The following is a 20253-nucleotide window of genomic DNA, read 5'->3' on the forward strand; positions in this document are numbered from 1 at the left end:
TACCCTGGGGAAAACGATTCTGACTGTCTACCCTATCTATGCCTCTCATAACTTTATAAACCTCTATCAGATCTCCCCTCAGCCTCCGACATTCCAGTGAGAACAATTCAAGTTTGTCCAACTGCTACTTAAAGCTAATCCTCTCTAATCCAGGCAACATCCTGGTGAACCTCTTCTGCACCCTCTCCAGTCTCCACATCCTTCCTGTAATGCAGTGACCAGAACCTCACACAACACTCATACACTAATTTTCTGTTGATGTAACATTGCCCATTCCTTTAGCACCGACTATCTCTTTGCAGTCTAATCTTTCTGTCCACACTGCTTACAATGCCGTTTATTTATGCCATTGGCAAGCTTGTAAATGTGGCTTTCTGTCTCATCTAGATCATTTACAAATGCCGCAGATATTTGCAAATTGGAGGCCATTCAGCCCATCAAGTTTATAGAAGTTCTCAGCAGAACCAACAATGCTGCAAACTGCATCTATGAACATTCCCATGCCCATTACTTCAATCATTTTGTTAATTATCTTGATTAGGTTGCTGCAAGGTGACCTGCCGTTTACTAGTCCAACATTGCATCAGCCTGTTGTTCATGAACGTCATGACTGCAGATGTTCAGCTAAATGGTCCCTAATTCTTTGGTTTCTCCCTCTCTCAGAATCAGAATCAGGTTTGTCATCACTGACATATGACGTGAAATTTGTTGTTTTGCGGCAGCAGTACAGTGCAAGACATAAAAATCTATAAATTTCAAAAATAAATATATAGTGCAAAAAAATGAATAATGAGGTAGAGTTCATGGGTTCATGGACCGTTCAGAAATCTGATGGTGGAGGGGAAGAAGCTGTTCCTGAATCGTTGAGTTTAGGTCTTCAGGCTCCTGTATCTCCTCCCTGATGGTAGTAATGAGAAGAGGACATGTCCCGGATGGTGAGGGTCCTTCATGATGGATGGCACCTTCTTGAGGCACCACCTCTTGAAGATGCCCTCGATGGTGAGGAGGGTTGTGCCCATTATGGAACTGACTGAGTCTATAACCCTCTGCAGCCTCTTGCGATCCTGTGCATTGGAGCCTCCATATCAGGCTGTGATGCAGCCAGTCAGGATGCTCTCCACCGTACATCGTTAGAAGTTTGTTAGTCTTTGGTTGCATATCAAATTTTCTCAAACTCCTAATGAAGTAGAGCCGCTGGCATGCCTTCCTCGTGATTGTATCAATGTGTTGGGTCCAAGATAGATCCTCCGAGATGTTTGACGCCCAGGAACTTGAAGCTGCTCACCCTTTCCACTGCTGACCCCTCAATGAGGACTGGTGTGTGTTCTCCTGACTTCCCCTTCCTGAAGTCCACAATCAGTTCCTTGGTCTTGCCGATGTTGACTGTGAGGTAGTTGTTGAGACACCACTCAACCAACCGACCTATGTCACTCCTGTACACCTCCTCATCGCCACCTGAGTAGCAGGACTATGTGCACTCTTTTCCAATCTAAAGAAACTGTTCCAAAACTATAGTAATGCCATCTACTTCCATTAAATCGTGTCATGGAAAGTACCCACACCTGGGGTTTGGTTGTAACTTGTTCTCATTACTTTCTTCAATACTGTTACTTTGCTTTTCCGTTCATTTTGTTGTATTCACATCCCTGCTGAAATATCAGTTTCCTCAGGACTTCCAACTTGTTGTCATCTTCCTTGACTGTAAATGCTGAAGCAAAGTTTTATTCTTATTTTTGACACGTCATGCTTTGTTTCAACAAACCGGCTGAGCTGGTCCTATATCGTGGGAACTTGTTTGGACATTGCACTGACCTCCCGTTGTTTCACCCATTTGCAGGTTCACACAGTTTCTGTTGCTTTGTATTGATGTCAGATTTCCTGAGATCTTGGAACTTTGTACATTGCACAGTTCTCCCTTTGGAAAGCTGTACTGAGCTTCGCCATAATGTGGTCACTTTTTGATAAATACTCACACACAATTTGACGGTTAACTAAATCCAGCTAATTTCCATTACTGAAGAGTATAATTTTGGAGCAGTTTGCTGCAGAAAACTAGCCTGAATGCGCTTCAAAACATCACCATCTGTCCGGTGTGCTCACCTAATCTACTTGAAATTTAAATCTCCCTCAGCACCACTGTCGCTCTGATCTCTGCATTTCAGAATTGTATCCGTTCACAGCTGTGACAGGGACTGTGCTGGAGTCCCAAATTCTCTTCTGTTTCTTAATTCAACCCATGAAGTCCCCACTGTCTGGTTACTTCCTTACCCCTTGTTTCATCATTGAACTGATTCCCTTCAACTATTCCTTCACACTCAATTTTGATCCTTATTTGCTCACATAACTCCAGGAATTTATGAAATGATAAGATAAGATAAGGTATCTTTATTAGTCACATGTGCATCAAAACACACAGTGAAATGCATCTTTGCATAGAGTGCTCTGGGGGCAGCCCGCAAGTGTCGCCACGCTTACGGCGCCAACAGAGCATACCCACAACTTCCTAACCCGTACGTCTTTGGAATGTGGGAGGAAACCGGAGCACCCGGAGGAAACCCACGCAGACACGGGGAGAACGTACAAACTCATTACACTCAGCGACAGGAATTGAACCCGGGTCCCTGGTGCTGTAATAGCATTATGCTAGCCGCTGCACTAGTTCTGAATGCCTTGCAGCCCCATTCCAGTAGCAGCTTCCACGTCAAACTGCGCCCTGAGTTGAATCTGCTTCTGTGGTTCGTTCAACAGAACACAAGACATAGAACACTACAGCACAGCACAGGCCCTTCGGCCCACAATGCTCTGCCGACGTTTTATCCTTCTCTAAGATCTACCTAACCCTATCCTCCCACATAGCCCCCTATTTTTCTATCATTCATGTGTCTATCTAAGAGTCTCTTAAATGTCCCCAACGTATCGGCCCCCACAACCTCTGTCGGCAGTGCATTCCACACACCCACCACTCTCTGTGTAAAAAACTTACCCCTGACATTCCCCTTATACCTTCCTCCAATCACCTTAAAATTATGTCCCCTCATGTTAGTCATTGTCGCCCTGGGAAAAGGTCTCTGACTGTCCACTCGATCTATGCCTCTTATCATCTTGTACACCTCTATCAAGTCACCTCTCATCCTCCTTCTCTCCAAAGAGAAAAGCCCCAGCTCACTCAACCTATCCTCATAAGACATGATCTCCAATCCAGGCAACACCCTGATAAATCTCCTCTGCACCCTCTCTAAAGCTTCCACATCCTTTCTATAATGAGGCGACCAGAACTGAACACAATATTTACATTTCTGTCTGTGTCTTGGTTTTGGATATTTAGGGGAGCCTGTGTCTGTATGATTTCTGTTGTTTTATTTGTGTGATTAATTGAGTTGAATGAGTCTTGCCGTAAGAGGGCTGCATCTCTCATTCTCCTGAACTTTCGTTAAGGTGTTCACAGTTTGCAACAGCACCTGCGAGACAGGAAGCCTGAACACAGGCAACGAGATTTGGAGAAACGTTAACCTAAAATTAAAAGAAACTGCAGGTGCTGAAAATCTGAAACAAAATCAGAAAATACTGGGAACACTCAGCAGGTCAGGCAGCATCTGTGGCAGAGGAAACAGAATTAATCTTTCAAACCTTTCATTGAAAATGGAAAAGTAAGAAAATAGGGGTGTCTTAAATTACAGAGGGGGACAAATGAAGAGAACAAAGTGAGTGCCTGCAATCAGGTGGATCCCGAGAGAATCAGGTGATGCTACTGGGGCTGCTGGAAGGTTGTCATAAGCTACTGATCTGTACTGAGGAGCCGTAGGTAGAGGGTAGAGAATGAGGACGGAGGAGAGGTGAACAGTGCTGGAAATGCTGGGCACAAGGGAGGCTGCAGATGCTGGAAGAACTCAACAGCTCGAGCATCTGAGGAGGCAAAAGAAGTAAGTTGATGTTTCGAGGCGAGACCGGGCGTCAGGGCTGAGTGGGAACAGGGATCGGGGTCCCTCGTCACCCACCCGCCTCGATCCCATCCCCGTGCATACTGCTGTGTACTGGTAATCTTTCCTGTTCCCTCTCAGTCCTGATGCAGGGTCTCGACCTGAAACATTGACTTATCCCTTGCACCTCCACAGACGCTGCTTGACCTGCTGAGATCCTCCAGCGTCTGTTTTTCTTCAAGGAATGGCTGGTAACGCTCAGCAGGTGGGGCAGAATCCATGGAGAGAGAAAATCTGAGTTACTGAAGCAGGTTGATGACCTTCTATCAGAACTGACCAGTGCTGATGCCCCCAGCTCCAGTGACCCGGGTGTGATCCTGACCCCAGCACTGTCTGTGTGACCCGGGTATGATCCTGACCTCCAGCACTGTCTGTGTGACCCGGGCACAATCCTGATCCCAGCACTGTCTGTGTGACCCGGGCACGATCCTGACCCCAGCACTGTCTGTGTGACCTGGGTATGATCCTGACCTCCAGCACTGTCTGTGTGACCTGGGCACAATCCTGACCCCAGCACTGTCTGTGTGACCCGGGCACAATCCTGACCCCAGCACTGTCTGTGTGACCTGGGTATGATCCTGACCTCCAGCACTGTCTGTATGACCTGGGTGTGATCCTGACCCCAGCACTGTCTGTGTGACCCGGGCACAATCCTGACCCCAGCACTGTCTGTGTGACCCGGGTATGATCCTGACCTCCAACACTGTCTGTATGACCTGGGTGTGATCCTGACCCCAGCACTGTCTGTGTGGACAGGGCACGTTTTGTCTGTGCGTGCAGAGGTATGTTAATGGACATCTGTTAAGGGCTAGTTTCCATGACTCAGGATGTGGTCTCCTCTACGTTAGAGAAACCAAATGCAGACAGTTTCATTCAGTCTAGGAGGGTGACCCTTGGAAATTTCCAGAATTGTTTTATCAAAACAATCCTGTTCTTTTTTGCTTGTTGTTACTGCAATTTCCTTTCTGTTGAGAGTTCATCCAATTAAATAGAGGGCAGCACAGTGGCTCAGCTGGTAGAGCTGCTGCTTCACAGCTCCAGAGACCTGGGTTCTGTCCTCATCCCCGGTGCTGTCTGTGTGGAGTTTGCACATTCTCCCTGTGACTGCATGGGTTTCCCCCTGGGTGCTCCAGTTTCCTCCCACATCCCAAAGACGTACAGGCTGGTAGATTAATTGTCCGCTGTAAGTTGTCCCAAGTGTGCAGGTGGCTGGTGGAATCTGGGGGGAGTTGATGGGAATGTGGGGAGAATGAAATGGGATTAGTGTAGGATTGGTGTAAACGGTGGTTGGCACAGACTAGGTGGGCCGAAGGGCCTGTTTCCATGCTGTATGAGTCAATGCACAAATAAATTGAAATCCGTGAAACTTCAGTGTCGGTGCTGACCGTGGCCGGCTGCTCTGTTTTATCCATCACTTGCCAAATCAGGTCACAAATCCAGGAGGAGGAATAGGGGAAAGGCCTTCGGCGGTTGCCTGGTTCATGTTTGGTTTGGGGTTTGACAAAGAGCGACCAATCAGAATATGTTTGAATTGCCCTCTTTTCCCACCACCATCATCAGTGTCTGTGATTCCTGCCTGTTGTTCGCCAGATCACCATTTTACCCTTTCTATTCCAGTGGGAAGAAGTCAGCGGATATGACGAGACCATGAATACAATCAGAACATACCAAGTCTGCAATGTGTTTGAGGCCAGTCAGAACAACTGGCTCCGCACCAAGTACATCAAGCGCAGAGGGGCCCAGCGCATCCATGTGGAGATGAAGTTTTCCGTCCGTGACTGTAGCAGCATTCCTAATGTTCCTGGCTCCTGTAAAGAGACCTTCAATCTCTACTACTATGAATCTGACACAGATTCAGCAACAAAGTCAACTCCACACTGGATGGAAAATCCCTGGATGAAAGTTGATACGATTGCAGCAGATGAAAGCTTTTCCCAGGTGGACCTGGGAGGGAGGGTGATGAAAATTAACACAGAAATCCGAAGTTTTGGCCCAGTGTCCAGGAATGGCTTTTACCTGGCCTTTCAGGATTATGGGGGATGCATGTCCCTGATAGCAGTCAAGGTGTTCTACCGCAAATGCCCACGGGTCATCCAGAATGGGGCGATTTTCCAGCAAACTCTGTCTGGAGCAGAGAGTACGTCCCTGGTCGTGGCTCGTGGGACCTGTGTCCCAAATGCTGAGGAGGTGGATGTGCCCATCAAGCTGTACTGTAACGGAGATGGAGAGTGGATGGTTCCAATAGGCCGTTGCATGTGTAAGGCTGGCTACGAGTCAGTGGAGAATGGCACCATCTGTCGAGGTAAGAGCACGTCAGTTCACAGACCCGCCCTCTGCCAGGGGGCAGTGGGCAGGGGGGAGCCGAGCCACTGCTGGGAATTAAGGGAAGGGGGTTACTTCAATATTTCTGCACTGTTTCCTGTGTTGGGATGTTTGTGGTTTATTACATATGGAAATAGATACATATGGAGTTTACATATGGAAATAGAAATTCAAAAGTAACAAGGAATAATTTGGCACACTAGTGCAGACCAGATCAGAACAACCGAGGTTCACCAAACCCATCCATGTTACCATTGCATTGGAAACAGACCTGTGCTGGGCTCTGTTTGTGTCGTTCAGGGTTCCCAGCTCTGTAGTGTGGTTATGCATGTTAGCCACACATTGGGAGTTGCAGGTAAAGCACAAATGTATCCATTGATGCCCTGTCATGGTTGCAGTTTCTATCTGGGGCGGCTGCTGGGCAGCTTCAAGAGACTGCGCGTCATGTGGTTGAACGTTTTGTGGGGGCACATCACCCTTCTCATGTTGAATATCTCGGCAATGGAGATGGACATCTCCCAACCCAAATGCCCCTCATGCACACACACTCACACCTGTCTCACACACACACACACACACACACACACACACACCTGTTTCTCACACACACACGCACACACACATGCGTGCGCACACACACACTCACACCTGTATCACACACATCCCACCCACCCACCCACACATATATGCACACGCACGCACACAAACACACACACAAACACAGGCACACGCACAGACACGCACACACGCACACTACACAAACACACACACTCACACACACACTCACACACTCACACACACACACACACACACACACACACACACACACACACACACATATATGCACACGCTCACTGGTACACTGAAGATTGTTTCCACCTGCCACAACAATCATGAATGGAAGGCTGCTTCCCTGCCAGTGCTCCTGATATATCTTCCTCTCTCGTCACCCATGATTGCCCATCCCTCTGAAGGACAGGGCTCTTTGCCCAAGGAGGGGAGGCTTTGTTGACTTTGGTTTCAGTGAGGAGCAAGTGGTATTGAATGTACTGGCAGACTCCTCCAAGGTCTATTCTGCCATCGACTGCCCTCATGCCAGAAAGGCTCCCCTCCCCCCACCCCCCAACTCTAAGCTGTCAATATAAAAGGATCCTATTTCCTCAGCAATGTGACATTTCCCACACATCTGCTCCTGGTCTCACTTCTCCTATCTAGAGCAAAGTTAAAGTTCTCCCTTCTCCTTACAGTCCATCCCACCAGCCGTCAGGTACAACGTTAGTCAAGTCAGTCGTTGAGTTTTTTGCCATATGCACAAGTACACGTGTGCACAGTTGCAATGAAAAACTTACTTGCAGCAGCATCACAGGCACAGAGCATCAGATAAGCAGCATTCACAAGAAAAAACATAAATTAACATAAATTATGCACAATTTTTACAAGAAAGAACACAATTAGAACCAAAAAACAAAGTCCATTTTGGTGCAGTGATCAAAGTGGTCATAGTGTTGCTAAACATAGTGATTGGGGTTGTGCCGGTTGGTTCAAGAACTGAATGGTTGAAGGGAAGTAGCTGTTCTTGAACCTGGTGGTGTGGGACTTCAGGCTTCTGTACCTCCTGCCTGATGGGAGCTGCGAGAAGATGGCACAGCCCAGATGGTGGGGATCTTTGATGATAGATGTTGCCTTCTTGAGGCAGCACCTCCTGTAGATACGACTGATGGTGGGGAGGGATGTGCCCGTGATGTACTGGGCAGAGTTCACTACTCCCTGCAGCTTCTTACATTCCTGCGCATTTGAATTGCATCCCAGACTATGATGCAACCAGTCAGGATACTTTCAACGGTAGAGGTTTGTTAGAGTGTTTGGTGACAGGCCAAATCCCCTTAACTTCCTAAGGAAGTAAAGATGCTGGTGCGCCTTCCTTGTGATTGCAACAGACCATTCTCTGAAGTTTCCACTATCTTCAACACGGTCCCACTACCAGACACATCGTCCCCTCTCTCCCTTTTCAGCCTTCTGAAGGGATCAGTCCCCCACTCTCCTTCTCCTGGCACTTTCCATGCCCTTCTATCTCATCCCTTCCCACCATCCAGAGACACAAACAGTCCTTCATCGTGATCTAATGGCTATGGCATGGTGCCCAGGACTGGGAACATAATATTCCAGGATATTGAATCTCCAAAGGAATAGTCAAAAGGAGCGAGAAGGAGGGGTGGCTTGGCTAATCAGGGAAGGGCTCAGTGTGGTGGTGAAGGGTGATGTAGATGCAGTGTGTGGTGATATGGAGTTGGTCTGGGGGGAAGTAATGAACATGAAGGTAAAGAAGAGACAGGTGGGGGTGGTCTATCGGCCCCATCGTGCTGCCTCACGACAGGATAGAGCACAAACAGGAAAACACCAAAGGAATTGGATATTCATGGGTCCCTCATGTAAACCGTCTATCTCCCCTCTTCTCTCAGTCCAGAGAAAGGGTCTTGACCCTAAAATGAACTGTCCATTTCTCCCCACAGATGCTGCCTGACCCACTGAGGTCCTCCAGCAGACTGTTTTTTGCTCCAGATTCCAGCATCTGCAGTCTCTGAGGTCTCCATGGGTGATTTTAATTTGCATATTGATTGGACTAAACAAACGTATTATGGAAGAGGAATTTGTGGAGTCAGGGATTATTTCCTGGAGCTGTACAGTCAGGGAGTGGTATGGTGCGGAAACAGGCCCTTCAACCAACCACACCCATGCTGACCTCTTTACCCATCTGCACTACTAGGGGAAGGGTGTTAGCATGGATTGAAGATTGAAGACAGGGGGTTGGAATAAATGGGTCTTTTTCATGTTGGGAGGATGCAACTAGCTCTCAGTCATTCACCATTTCTATCAATGAGCTGGAGGAGAGAGGGAAGGGCAAGGTATCCGGGTCTGGCAGTGACACTGACGTAGGTGGAAGGGCACGTTGCCACAAGGATATGGATAGATTGAATGAGTGGGGAAAAAAACTTAGCAAATGGAGTTTAATGTGGGGAATTTGTAAATTGGTTTATTATTGTCACATGTACCAAGGTACAGTGAAAAACTTGTCTTGCATACCATTCATACAGGTCAATTCATTACACAGCGCATTGAGGTAGCACAGGGGAAAACAGAATGCAGAATAGAGTGTTACAGTTACAGAGAAAGTGCAGTGCTGGCAGACAATAAGGTGTAAGGTCATAACGAGGTAGATTGTGAGGCTAAGAGTCCATCTTATTGTACTAAGGAACCATTCAATAGTCTTATAACAGTGGGATAGAAGCTGTCCTTGAGCCTGGTGGTACATGCTTTCAGGCTTTTGTATCTCCTACCTGATGGAAGGGGTGAGAAGAGAGAATGGCCGGGGTGGGTGGGGTCTTTGATTATGCTGGCTGCTTTACCGAGGCAGTGAGAAGTATAGACAGAGTCCATGGAGGGGAGGCTGGTTTCCATGATGTGCTGGGCTGTGTCCACAACGCTCTGCAGTCTCTTGTGGTCACGGGCAGAGCAGTTGCAAGAGCAGGGCAAGCTGTGATGCATCCAGACAGATGCTTTCCATGGTGCATCGATAAAAATTGGTGAGAGTCAAAGGGGACATGCCGAATTTCTGTAGCCTCCTGAGGAAGTAGAGGCTCTGGTGAGCTTTCTTGGCTGTGGTGTCTATGTGGTTGGACCAGGACAGGCTATTGGTGATGTACGCTCCTAAGAACTTGAAGCTCTCGACCCACTCGACCTCAGTACTGTTGATGTAAACATGAGCATGTACACTGCCCCCTTCCTGAAGTCAATGACCAACTCTTCTTTTGCTGACATTGAGGGAAATGTTATTGTCTTGACACCATGTCACTAGGCTCTCTTTCTCCTTCCCGTACTCCGTCTCATCATTATTTGTGATATGGTCCACTACAGTGGTGTCATCTGCAAACTTGTAGATGGAGTTAGAGCAGAATCTGGCCACACAGTCATGAGTGTATAGGGAGCAGAGTAGGGAGCTGAGGACAGAGCCTTGTGGGGCGCCAGTGTTGAGAGTAATTGTGCCAGAGGTATTGCTGCCTATCCTCACTGATTGCGGTCTGTTGGTCAGGAAGTCAAGGATCGAGTTGCAGAGGGAGGTGTTGAGTCCCAGGTCACCAGTTTGGTGATGAGTTTGCTTGGAATTATGATATTGAAGGCAGAGCTGTAGTCAATAAACAATAGTCTAACATACGTGTGTTTACTGTCCAGATGCTCCACAAGTGAGTGTAGGGCCAGGGAGATGGTGTCTGAAATATTCATTGAGGGCACCCTGGCTCCACACAAAGGCTTTCCTTTTGGTGTTTGAGGGACCCTTCTCTTTCCTTCGCTACCCTTTTGCTTCTTATATTTTTATGAAAACTTTGGGAATTCTCTGTAATTGGTCAGGGCCATCTCATGTCCCCTTTTTGCCCACCAAACTGTTTTCTTCAGGTTGTGCACTTCAGAAAGAGGAATCAAATGGCAGGTTATCATCTAACTGGAGAGAAGTTGCAAATGAGTGAAGTGCAGACTGTGTTCTTGTGCATGAAACACGAAAAGTTAGCAGATAGTTAGCAAGTAGTTAAGAAGGCACGTGGCATCTTGGCCGTTATTGCAAGGGGGTTGGTATTTAGAATCAGGGAAGTGTTGTTACAATTGTACAGGGTGTTGGTGAGACCACACCTGGAGTGCTGGGCACAGTTTTAGTCTCCTTATTTAACAACGGATGTACTGGCATTGGAGGTGGTCCAGAAGAGGCAAATTCCTGGGATCGGAGATTTGTCCTATCATATTGAATGCTGGGGCAGGTGAGGGGGTTCACCTGGCCCATTCCTGCTCTTATTCTCTTATGTTCTTGTGTAGGATTTGCTTAATTTATAACTGTTTCCAGTTTTGATGGAAGGTCACTGACCTGAACTGCTAACTTTTTCTCTCCACATGTTATGCCTGATCTTCTGAGTATTCCAACATTTTCTGTTTTCTATTTGATTTCCAGCTTCTGCATTTTTGTTTTGCTTTAAGACATACATCTATACAATTCAGAGCAGCAGTAAGTGTGACATCCCTTGTTCTGTGAGAGTTACTGATCTTCAGCATCCCCTGTGCGTCTCTGAAGCTCAGCCTTAAATGTTTCTGTTCTCCATGGGTTGCAGTCAAATGCCTGCAGTGGGGACTGACAGTGTGACACTGATGTCCCAAACGCCAGTCCCTTGGTTAACTGGTAATGGGCACTATGTGGTCTCAAGTTCTGTGTCTGTCTGACACTGACCGTCTGCACAATCTGAGACACTATCTGTATCAGTACTTAACCAGCACTAAGTCATACTGCACCAAGTGTTCAGCAACCATTTCCATTGTGCACTGACTCCTGTTTCTTCCCTTGGATGGATAATTTTCTCCTTTGTTACTATCAACTGTCTCAGAAGTGGGGCTTGCAGCTCCCGCTGGATGCATTTCTCACCAATACGTGGAGTGAATTAGAGTGGTTGGAGACTGGCTTCTGTGACCGTGAGGTGGATTGTCCACTGAGTGTCTCTGGCTGAAGACAGTTGGGGATGCTTCAGCCTTGTCCTTTAGGTTCTCCATCACTGAGGATGAGCATCTTGAGGAGTTCTCTTCCTACATTGTTGATAAGTTTTGTTGTAGCAGTGCTTATGGAACAGTAGTTTGCCGGGCTGTTTCCTGGGACTCTGGACACTGGAGTTATCTCAGCCTGGTAGGTTTCCTTCTCTGAAAGAATTACACAGGTTTTATTTGTAGTTTCATGATCACCAAAAGCTGGAATTCAAAAACTAGTATCTGTACTATTGAATTACTGGAAATTCTTCAAATACGGTGAGGGGATTTGTCTGTCGATTATTAGCCCAAACCTCTGAATTAGTTTAACCATTACCTTACCATCCCCAATTAACCACAACTAACCAGGCTGCCATCCCTGGTTAACCTGCTGGTTAATGTTCAGCATTTTATGTATAGAGACAAAGAGTATTCGGTTTCTTTCTCCTCCAATTGGAATGAAAAACCTCACATCCCACCTTGTGCTCCTCATGGTCCATCATGCCCACTCTCCTAACCTGCCCATCTGCTGAATCACACTTTTGCGTGAAAATTGAGTCATATAGTTTGATGTTTTTGTTGAAAAGTGTCACTGTGCCAAGCTGTTGGTCAACTTAACTAAATCTCCCAGGAAGGTGGATTCTGCTTTCTAGCTTTGACTAACAAAAATAGTTCTTGCATTAGATATTGCAATGGGGGAGAACATCGAAGAGTTGGGTGAGCAGCTTCATCAGGGTTTGACGGTCTAGGATGAGGGTAAGTATAGGAGAGGGGAAGTGCAGGAGGTTTCCAGTTTTTATCCTTATGATTCTGTAACATAGCTCTGAAACTCACCTGCTTTCCCACTGTCCCTGTGCCATAGCACTAAGCTTGATGCCATTCTTGGACCCTGTTCCCCACCCCACACCCAGACACAGGGCTCCCAACACCTTCAACCCAACCTCCAGCTAAACCACAAGCCCAATCAGTTCTGTGGCCAAATGTCACCCTGAGCCCTGAACCTGGCCTTGGACCAGACCACCAGGTGGCTCACTTGTGATTCAGATGTTGTCCACTCACTGTTCAGTGCTCCTGGACGTGAACCAAAGTGAAGTTTACAGGAGTAGGCGGGTGACGTAAAGGATGCCTGGTTCCCTGCTGCAGGGCCTATCCATCTCACCCTTTTGGTGCTATACAATTGGCTGATCTCCCCTTTGGAAGTTGCTCTCATTGGCCTGGCCTCAGCATTTATTAATTTTTAAGAACTTGGTCATGTAATGGATTCTGTCTTGTTCCCACAACTGGTTGCTCATTCCCTCTTTCCCTCCATACCTCCTGTTGTGAGTTGCAGTGTCACATTTGCAATCTTATAACCTGCTGGAATCTGCAGAATCTCAGCAATGTAAAGGGTATAATTGTAAAGTGGGTGCAGAAACACGACCTGGGTGTACATGTGCTGAAATTGCAACCCATCTCATCCATGCCGACGGTGATACCTACCTACGTTAGTCCCACTTGCTACACTAGGACTATGTCTTTCCTATCCAAGTACTTGTCCAAAAACCTTCTGAACATTGTAATTGCGTCCGCCTTTACCACCTCCTCTGGCAGCTCATTCCAGACAACCACCACCTTCTGTGTTAAAAACCTACCCCTCAATTGCCTTTAAATTTCTCCCCTTTCATCTTAAACCCGTGCCCTCTAGTTCTAGACCTTGCTGCTCTGGGAAAGAAATTCTAATTATGCTCTCCATCTATACTATTCAGTCATTGCTTTGTTCTGGGCAGCACTCTTTGACGAAAGAGAAACAGTTAACATTTCAGGGCGAAGAGACTTTGGCAGAACTTGGGAAGTGAGAAACCAAGGCCTTGGAGTGGAGACAGAAATTGATTGAAATGGTTCCATTAAGTGGTTCAGGGATGAGGACATGAAGTTGTATAGAAAAGGTGGACATAAGAACATAAGAAATAGGAGCGGGAGTAGGCCGTCCAGCTCTTCAGACCTGCACCACCATTCATCAAGACCATGGCTGATCTCCTACCTTCGTGCCCTTTCCCAGCACTATCCCCGTGTACCCTGATTACCTTAATGTCCAGAAATCTCTCCATCTGTGCTTTGATGGAATGGGGAAGCTGGGATTGTTCTCCTTCAAGCAGAGAATGTGGAGGGGAGATAAGATAGTGGTGCTTAAAATACTGAGGGGACTTGCCAGAAATAGAAAGGGAGGAGTTGTGCCTCCTGGTGGAAAGGTTGAGAATCAGTGAGCACAGATATAAGGCAAAAATCCAAGAAAACTGCAGATGCTAGAAATCAGAAATAAAACAAAGCACTGGAAACACCTGGCAGCTCAGGCAGCGTCTGTGGAGAGAGAAACAGTTAACGTTTCAGGTCGAAGATGCCTTAGCAGAGCTGGGAAACTGAGAAACCAAGTCAGTTTTAAATTAGACCTCTGACTTTCCAGTGGGATTTTCATTAGCACCGGGACCATGGTTCCAGCAAGAAAAACACCCCCAGTAATGTTGACGATAGTGTCACCCCCAATTTGTGTTCCCAACCCCCCTATTCTCAGGTTTTTTGAGGAGGTAACAAAGAATGTTTTTGAAGGCAGTGATATAGTCTACTTGGATTTTGGCAAGTGCCTGGGATCTAAAGAAGGGTGGCAAATTGGAACTAAAATTGTGAGTCACTTTTGGCAGGAAGCAAGTAGTGTGTTTTTAACCAGAAGACTGTTACCTGGGGTCCCACAGGGTGCAGTACTTGGTCCCTTGCTCCGTGATGTATGTCACTGATTCACGGGGCAAGATAAGGAGGTTCTACATGACAGCTGGATGGCCTACTCCTGCTCCTATTTCTTATGTTCTTATGTCCACCTTTTCTATACAACTTCATGTCCTCATCCCTGAACCATTCAATGGAACCATTTCAATCAATTTCTGTCTCTACTCCAAGGCCTTGGTTTCTCACTCTGCAAGTTTCGACTGCAGGGAGATACGGAAGGTCAGATGGAGTCAGCTGGCCAGAAATGTTGCAAGTGGAATTTAATCCAGAGGAGTGTGAGGTGTTGCGTTGTGGAGATGGCGTGGAGATGCAACCAGGCAAAGGAATGTGAGGTAAATGGAAGGCTATTGAGAAGTGTGGAGAAACAGAGGAGCTTCCAAGTGTCTGTGCATCTGTCCTTAAAGCCAGAACAGGTTAAAAAAGTAAAAGTGATACTTTGCTTTGTTAGCTGAGGTATATGAAAGAAATAAGAGTAGGTTATCTGGCTCCTCATGCCTGCACTGCCATTCATTAACTTAATGGGTGATCTTTCATCTCAGCACCAGTCTCCTTGACTAATGTGGCTTTTAATGTTTTAAAAAGTGACTGTGCCTCCATCGCCTTCCCAGGTAGAAAATTCCGGAGATTCACAACCACACAGATGAAGAAATTTCTTCCCATGACTGAATGGCCAAACTCTTTTTTTTGAGTCTGACTCCAGGCTTTAAATAACTCAGTCAGACAAAACATCACCCACACATCCACACCAACAGCTCCATCAAAAGTTTTGTAACGTTCAATGAGATCACTTCTCATTCTTCTAAACTTTGCTCAACCTTTCCTCAAAGAATAAATTCCTGCCCAGGAATCAATCTGGTCAATGTGCACCCACATCACAGCCTACCATTTATTGCCACTCTGTGTTCTGCCCATTAACCAGGCCTGTGTATTACCTCAAATACTATGCACTCTGATTTTATTTAAAAATCTCTAGCTTGGCACCTTCTCAAAGGCCGTCTAAATACATCACATCAACTGGTTTGTCCTTACCTAATCTATCAGATGGACCTCAAAATATTGCAGCAGATTCGTTAAACATCTCTTTCATAAATCTGTGTTGACTCTTCCCTTTCCTATTATTATTTTGCAAATGCCTTGTTACTGTTCCTTGATAAATAGATTGCAATGTTTTCCCTGTGACTGATGGTAAGCTAACTGCTCTGTTTATTCTCTTCCCTCTGTCTGAAATGGAACAGAAGAGCAGTAAGGTTATGTTAGAGCTCTGTATGATACAAGTTAGACCACAGCTTGAGTACTGCGCACTGTTCTAGTCACACTACAGGAAGGAAGTAATTGCACTAGGTCAGAGGATTTTGCATCGGATGGAGAAGTTGTAGCCACAGAGAAAGATCGTAAAAGCTAGTGTGGTTTTCTGTGGAATGGAGGAGGCTGAGGGAAGCTGAGGTCCTCCCTATTTATTTTGCCTAGTTCCTGAAGAAGAGGGGTCACAAAGCATTGGGCATAGATTTAAAGTAATTGGCAGAAGGATTAAAGGGGAGATGCAGAAAAATCTTTTCCCCTGGAGGGTGATGAGGGTTGGCAAGGGTGGGAGAGACAGTAACACTTCTCATGTTTCATTGGATGTGAACTTGAAGAGATGTTACCTGCAGGGCTGCGGACCTGGTGCTGGATGGTGCTTAGCTCTTTCTTGATTGGCATGGACTTGATGGGTTGAATGGCCTCCTGTGTTTGCTATGATTCTATGACACTCAAGCTTGACTCCTTGTCACCTCTTCAATGTCACTGCTTAGCCAGCACATTGCTCACACTTAAAACAACTGCCCACAGATCTTTCCTGCAGTTAAGGCTGCTTCCAATGGGAAGTTGTCCATGCCTGCCATCACACTTGGTGAATGGTGTAGACATGGACCACAAACATTAGCCACATCACTGGCAGCCTTGAGTTACAGAGGGCTCATCACCTTACCCCCCCCCAGATTTTATCGGGACCCATCTCCATTGCTAAACTTTCCTAAGTAGAAATGTCTACACAGGGTTTGCTTCACCAAGATAGACTTCACTGAAACTGTGACATAATGCAATCTGAAATACAGGCCTGAACTGCCCCAGTCAATGTCGAGTCACCATCATTGTGTGCTCCTTAACCTCAGGATCACTCCAGGCTGCTGCTGCTGATCTCTGCCACATCTGATGGTTTGCTCCTCACTGATGTGTTGGAGAAGTCACCCAAACTGAGAAGTGGCAGGTGGAGTTCAATCCAGGCAAGTGTGAGGTGTTGAACTTTGGGAGGTCAAATGAAAGGAGAAAGTATACAGTTAGTGGTAGGTCCCTTAATAGTATTGAGCTACAGAGGGATCTTGGGGTCCAGGTCCATAGTTCACTGAAAGTAGCTACACAAGTGGATAAGATGATAAAGAAGGCGTATGGAATGCTTGCCTTCATTGGTAGGGGTGCTGAGTATAAGAGTAAGGAAGTCATGCTGCAATTTTAGCCAGACTGCACTTAAAGTATTGTGTACAGTTCTGGTCACCCCGTTATAGGAAGGATGAGGAGAGGGTGCAGAAGAGGTTCACCAGGATGCTGCCTGGATTAGAGGGTATGAGCTATAAAGAAAGGTTGGACAAATTTGGGTTGTTCTCCCTAGAGCGTTGGAGCTGAGGGGAGACCTGATAGAGGTTTTTAAAATTACGAGAGGCATAGATAGGGTAGACAGTCAGAATTTGTTTCGCAAGGTAGAAATGCCAAACACCAGAGGACATGCATTTAAGGTTAGAGGGAGCGAGTTTTTTATGCAGAGAATTGTGGGTGCCTGGAATGGGTTCCCAGGGGTAGTAGTGGAAGCAGGCAATTTGGTGGAGTTAAGAGGCTTTAAGGTAGACACATGAATATGAAGGGAATGGAGGGATGTGGATGATACACAGGGGGATCACAAGATCACAAGACAAGGGAACAGTAGTAGGCCATTCGGCCCATCGAGTCTGCTCCAAAGAAAAGAAAAGAGAAATGGGGGAATGTCCATGAGAAAAATAAACCTATTCCTTTCTAGCCCCAATTTCCCGCCTTATCCCCATATCCCTTGATACCCTGACTAATTAGATAACTATCTATCTCCCCCTTAAATGTCTCCAATGATCGGGCCTCCACTGCTGTACGTGGCAAAGAATTCCATAAATTCACTACCCTCTGGCTAAAGAAATTTCTCCTCAACTCTTTTTTAAACCTGTACCCTCTAATTCTAAGATTGTGCCCTCTGGTCCTGGACTCACCCACCAAGGGAAACAGCTTGGCCACATCTACTCTGTCCAGTCCTTTCAACATTCTAAATGTTTCTATGAGGTCCCCTCTCATTCTTCAGTGAGTACAGTCCAAGAGCCAACAAACGCTCATCATACGTAAGCCCTTTCATTCCGGGAATCATCCTCGTAAATCTCCTCTGAACTGTCTCCAACATCAGCACATCCTTCCTAAGATATGGGGCCCAAAACTGCACACAGTTTTCCAAATGAGGCCTCACTAGTGCCCCGTAGAGCCTCATCAACACCTCCCTACTTTTATACACTATACCTCTCAAAATGAATGCCAACATAGCATTTGCTTTCTTTACCGCCGATGCGACCTGGTGGTTAAGGTATCCTGCACGAGTACCCCCAAGTCCCTTTGTACTTCTGTACTTTGAATTTTCTCTCCTTCTAGATAATAATCTGCCCGTTTATTTCTGTTTCCAAAGTGTACAACGGCACATTCTCAACATCTGCCATTTCCTTGCCCATTCTCCTAAACTATCTAGATCTCTCTGCAACCTTCCTGTCTCTTCAATGCTCCCTACTCCTCCACCTATCTTGGTGTCGAGGACATTTGGTATAAATCGGCATCAAGATTGGCACAGCATCGTAGGCCGAATGGCCTGTCCAGTGCTGTACTGTTCTATGTAAGTTCAAGTTCTATGCTCTACTCTTCCTTCAGTCCAGAGGAACAGGTGGAGCTGGTGTGTCCATTTACCTGCACTGGAAGCTTCCTCAAGTTGCAGACATCCATACACTGCACTGTTGTGGTTTTGCTTCTTGTAGAGACCCTTTTGGCAGCCTCCTTCCAGAGTGCCTGGCTGCAGACCTGGAGGATATCCCATGGGAAAAGGATGTCTTCTGTGGGTAATGTTCTCGACCATGACCCCATCCCTGTGGGGGCACTCTCCTGACACTGCACAGCCATCCTCAATCAAGCAGCACTCTCCAGTAGTTGCTTGTGTCTCTTTAGGAGTTGGCTTCTGAGCTGCAACTGCAAAATCATGCAGCAGATTAACAGAACAGTGGGCATTCAAACTGGCTGACAGGGGAACCCAGTGATGCTGGTTTGGGCATTTCCAATAGAAGATTCTGATCTCAGAGACACATTTTAAAACAACCCTCCCTTTTCATGCAACCCTCCCTTAGTGTCTGTAACACAAGAAAGGGATATCTGGTGAATGTATTGTTACGGACTCGGTGAAAGTCCCTTTAAGATAGTGTGTGTGTGTGTGTGTGTGTGTGGGTCTGTGTGTGGTGTGTGTGGGTCTGGGGTGTGTGTGTGTCTGTGTGTGGTGTGGTGTGTGTGTGTGTGTGTGTGTGTGTGTGTGTCTGTGGCGTGCTTACGTCAACGGAAGATAAAGGACGTAATGATATTGTTGAAGAGGTCAGAAGAAAGAGAGAGAGAGAGAAGGGAGAGAGACACCAGCCTGCTAGTTTTCTCTATCGATGGATGAGAAGCAATAACTGTGTCTGTCACTACAATCCATGTATGGAAATTGGAAGTAATCCGGTGGAGTTCACTTTGTTGCTGACCTGTAGAAGGAAACAGGTATTTGTGTGGACGACCACGGTTCGGATGCTTTTCAGGGTGAGGAAGTCACTACCGAGTAAACACTGAGGTGTTGTTTGGGTTCCATCGTGGAACATTTGGATTTCGTAATTACTCTCTCTATGTTCTCTACATCTACGTCTTATCTTCAGTCAACGGTGGTGGATGAAGAAGCCTTTGCTCATGTTTCACCTTATGGCTTGCGGAACTGAACTTTAAGAACCATTCGTTGGACTTGGAGTTTGGGACTTTGCCACACACACACAAAGAGTTTAGTTTTTGGGGTTAATGTTCAAGGTTTAACATTTTTGAATTTCTAACATACTAACATTTTTACTTTTATTTTACGTATTATCATAAGTAGTGATTGATAAAATAGTTTTTAACACCGAATCATGACTCGGTGTGTTTCTTTTGTTGCTGGTTCGTGACAGTATGTGATTTATATTCTTACATTATCAGAGGTAACATTTTCAGGGCATAACAATAGATCAGGATAAATTGAAGGAAGAGGCACAATCTCCGCTGATATGGAGGGTCATCTCAACTTTGATTCAGGATCTCAGGATCTCTTCATTGTGCTGGAGCAAAGAGATTTCAGCTTCTTTGTGAGAAATTCAGACCATCCCAGTTTGATTGGAGTTTGGGTAATGAAGAGGGTTATAATGGACAGAAATAGTGGGATTGGGATTTAAGACAAGATAATCAATGAGATACGGGGAGCATGGGTTAATTTGGAGCAGGCATATTGTGGGGTACTTTGCAAAGTTAGAGTCTTCCCATCAGTGAAAATTCATCCTGATCTTAATTT

The 20253-nt window shown here is 46.2% G+C and overlaps 1 protein-coding gene across 1 annotated transcript in view; it reads left to right on the plus strand.

The window, feature by feature from the left end:
- LOC127583547 (ephrin type-B receptor 2) overlaps positions 1 to 20253 on the plus strand; it is a 277407-nt gene that overhangs the window by 167964 nt on the left and 89190 nt on the right. Inside the window, exon 3 of the mRNA XM_052039645.1 lies at positions 5595 to 6279. Within this exon, the coding sequence (XP_051895605.1) occupies positions 5595 to 6279 (685 nt within the window). The remainder of the gene's footprint in view (positions 1 to 5594; positions 6280 to 20253) is intronic.

Source organism: Pristis pectinata, chromosome 26 (assembly GCF_009764475.1).
Source record: "Pristis pectinata isolate sPriPec2 chromosome 26, sPriPec2.1.pri, whole genome shotgun sequence".
Lineage (NCBI taxonomy): Eukaryota > Metazoa > Chordata > Chondrichthyes > Rhinopristiformes > Pristidae > Pristis > Pristis pectinata.